The sequence below is a fragment of the Colobus angolensis genome, unplaced genomic scaffold, assembly GCF_000951035.1.
Source record: "Colobus angolensis palliatus isolate OR3802 unplaced genomic scaffold, Cang.pa_1.0 Scaffold9, whole genome shotgun sequence".
Lineage (NCBI taxonomy): Eukaryota > Metazoa > Chordata > Mammalia > Primates > Cercopithecidae > Colobus > Colobus angolensis.
The window spans coordinates 6288224-6291233 of NW_012122931.1; the positions used below are offsets into that span (position 1 = coordinate 6288224).

General features: G+C 50.5%; 1 protein-coding gene across 2 annotated transcripts in view; it reads right to left on the reverse strand.

The window, feature by feature from the left end:
* Nucleotides 1-3010, reverse strand: part of TBC1D13 (TBC1 domain family, member 13) — a 29239-nt gene extending 26229 nt beyond the window's left edge. For both annotated transcript variants that reach the window (XM_011931262.1, XM_011931261.1), the window contains exons 1-2: nucleotides 2924-3010; nucleotides 1861-1934 (exon numbers count right to left, since the gene is read on the reverse strand). In XM_011931262.1, the coding sequence (XP_011786652.1) occupies nucleotides 1861-1934; nucleotides 2924-2946 (97 nt within the window). In that variant the 5' untranslated portion in view covers nucleotides 2947-3010. The remainder of the gene's footprint in view (nucleotides 1-1860; nucleotides 1935-2923) is intronic.

The window sequence follows — 3010 nt, forward strand, 5'->3', positions numbered from 1 at the left end:
AAGATAACACCTTTTCATCCTTGATATTCCTTCCTCAGGAGCAGCCTTTACCAACCACCATCTCATCCCAATTCAGGTCAGTTCCCCTCGTTATAAGCAATAATGGCTCTGTTACTACTTCATAGCATCTGTCATAAGTAGAACTGTTATATATATATGTAACAGTGGTGTGTTTTCTTAACGTCTGTAACCCCTACTACTGGGTAAGCCCCAGAAGGACAAAATCCACACCTATTATTTGAGTGTCTAGCACAGAGCATTGCACATAGAAGATATTCCATACATATTTGTGGAATATAAACTAAGCTATGAATGCTAAGTATTTTGTGCTTTACAGGTATTATTTCATTTAATCCTTATGATAACCCCAGTAAGTAGGGAAGATTAGCATAATTGTCCTAAGAAGGAAACTTAACTGTAAAACTCTTAACTACTAACACTGACTGCCTCCCCTTTGGGGCCTGTATTTCATTCCTGAACAGAAAGACAAAGTTCTCCTCCAATAATATCAGGAAGCTCACTAGAGCAGTTGCTGCTATAGTATCCATGGTACCATAAACATGAGCTAATGCCTCCACTTCAGAATCTATATGATGATGGCAGGGACAATATAAGAAGTTCTTTTTTTTTTTTGAGACGGAGTCTCGCTCTGTCGCCCGGGCTGGAGTACAGTGGCCGGATCTTAGCTCACTGCAAGCTCCGCCTCCTGGGTACACGCCATTCTCCTGCCTCAGCCTCCCGAGTAGCTGGGACTACAGGCGCCTGCCACCTCGCCCGGCTAGTTTTTTTTTTTTTTGTATTTTTGTATTTTTTAGTAGAGACGGGGTTTCACCGTGTTAGCCAGGATGGTCTCGATCTCCTGACCTCGTGATCCACCCGTCTCGGCCTCCCAAAGTGCTGGGATTACAGGCTTGAGCCACCGCACCCGGCCAGAAGTTCTTTTTTTTTTGAGATGGAGTTTCACTCTTGTCACCCAGGCCAGAGTGCAATGGTGCAATCTCAGCTCGCTGCAATTCCCAGGTTCAAGAGATTCTCCTGCCTCAGCCTCCCAAGTAGCTGGGATTACAGGCAAGTGCCACCATGCCTACCTACTTTTTTATATCTTTAGTAGAGACTGGGTTTCACCATGTTGGCCAGGCTGTTCTCGAACTCCTGACCTCAGGTGATCCACCTGCCTCGGCTTCCCAAAGTGCTGGGATAACAGGTATGAGCCAAGGCGCCCGGTCAGAAGTTCTTGCTGGCAAAGTTACAGGGGCAAAAAAGTGACAAGAAGCGATGCAGAACACGTTGGGATATTTTTTAAAACAGGTAAAAAGAGAGTTATCTTTGTGCTGGCTGGGGCAAAGTCTGACAAGGCAGGATCAGCTCCTTAAAGTCAGTGTCCCAAGGCTACTGGACCGCTAACCAAAGTTTACTGCCACCTCAGGCAGCTTACACCCCAAGCCAGGGAGAGAACCAGGAACCACCCTGCAGTTAACCAAATTCGCCAACACAGGAAGCTGGCTAAGGAATGAGGAAAGACTGTCCTGGGCTCAAAAGGGTCCCCCCATTCTCATTCTCCAGTCTTCAGTCCTGTCCTGTTACTCTCAGGAATCTGGCACCTCCTGTCGAAAGCCGAAGGGCAAGGCACACTAAGTGTGGCCGCTGCCCCTCTGCGAAACCCCTCCCAGCTCAAGGCAGTCACTGCCTGTTCAGCTCTACAGAATCTGGCGAAGGCCCCAAGTGTAATTTCCTTCCATGGCAGCAGGCCCCAGCAGCAGGGCCCTAGAGCTGACCAGGTGTGGCCTTGGGCACCTCCCCCGGTATTCTAGCCACAGGGCTGCTCTAGGGAAACCCTGAAAATAAAGAATGGCTTCTTACCACTAAAGCTGAGTTCCCGCAGCTTTTCCAAAGCAATTGAGGGCTCCGTCAGGACATCCTGGAAATCTGCAATTCTAGAAGGGGAGACAGGGAGGCAAATGAAGCACGCTTAGACAGGGAGGCAAATGAAGCACGCTTATATCGGCTCAGTGAGACCCACAGCCCTCAGTTCCCTCACACCACCAGTTTCCAACCTGTGCCTCTCTCCCCTTTAGGACATAAAAATCACACAGCTTAGTCAAGGTCCTCACAAAAGACAGCTTTGGAGAACAACAAAACTATATTTCACTGCTTCCTCTACAACCAGAAACACAGAATGCCAGGGAAGAAACTTGAGAGATATTCTTGTCTAGAAGTTCCCAAATGAGGACCATAAAATTAGACACATTCCAACATTCTAATATTTAGTGAGCTGACATTTACTAGGCACTTCCTGCCGGCCAGGCCGGGTGCACAGCACAGCCACCAACTGAACTTCTTGGACCTCAGGAACCAGGAGTAATATGATCTGCAGACAATGGACAACGCTCACAAATATAACCATTACAAGACCTCTGGGCCTGCCAGAAGACAAGGACAAAGGGTTTAAAAAACAAGTCCTGAAGGAAAACTGAAGGGTGAGCAAAATTCAGCCAATGCTGCAGGATCTGGCCTGGGGGAGGGGCCAGACTGGAGAATGCAAGTTCTCTAGCAATCTTAGTAAGAAAAAAGCACGGAGGATAGGATGCACTTGGAGAGAGTACAGGAGCAGGAGACTCAAAAGGGGGAAAGGGAGGGGGCGGGGCATGGGGGTCTGGATGAGGAAGACTCAGGGGAAGGGGGAAGCCAGGGGTCCAGGATGAGGGAGGCAGAAGGAGTGACACCAGGGACAGGAGAAGGGCCGCCTCTCCGTCCTTCCTGCAGCCCACAGGCAATGAGGTTAGGTGGACGCTCGAGACCCTTTGTCGAGGTTGGGGGGCGCTCTGCCGATTCCTAGCCCCACCCGCGCTTCCCCCTTCTGAGGCGCAGAAGGGGCAGCCTGGCCAGGAAGGGCCCAGCCGGGTCAGGCCCCGTAGCCCCTTACCGGCTCTTGTGCAGACTTGACATGGTGTTGACTTCCGGACCCCCAGCCGCCTCCGCCGCCTGCGCCTCGGCCGCCTGCGCCGCCACC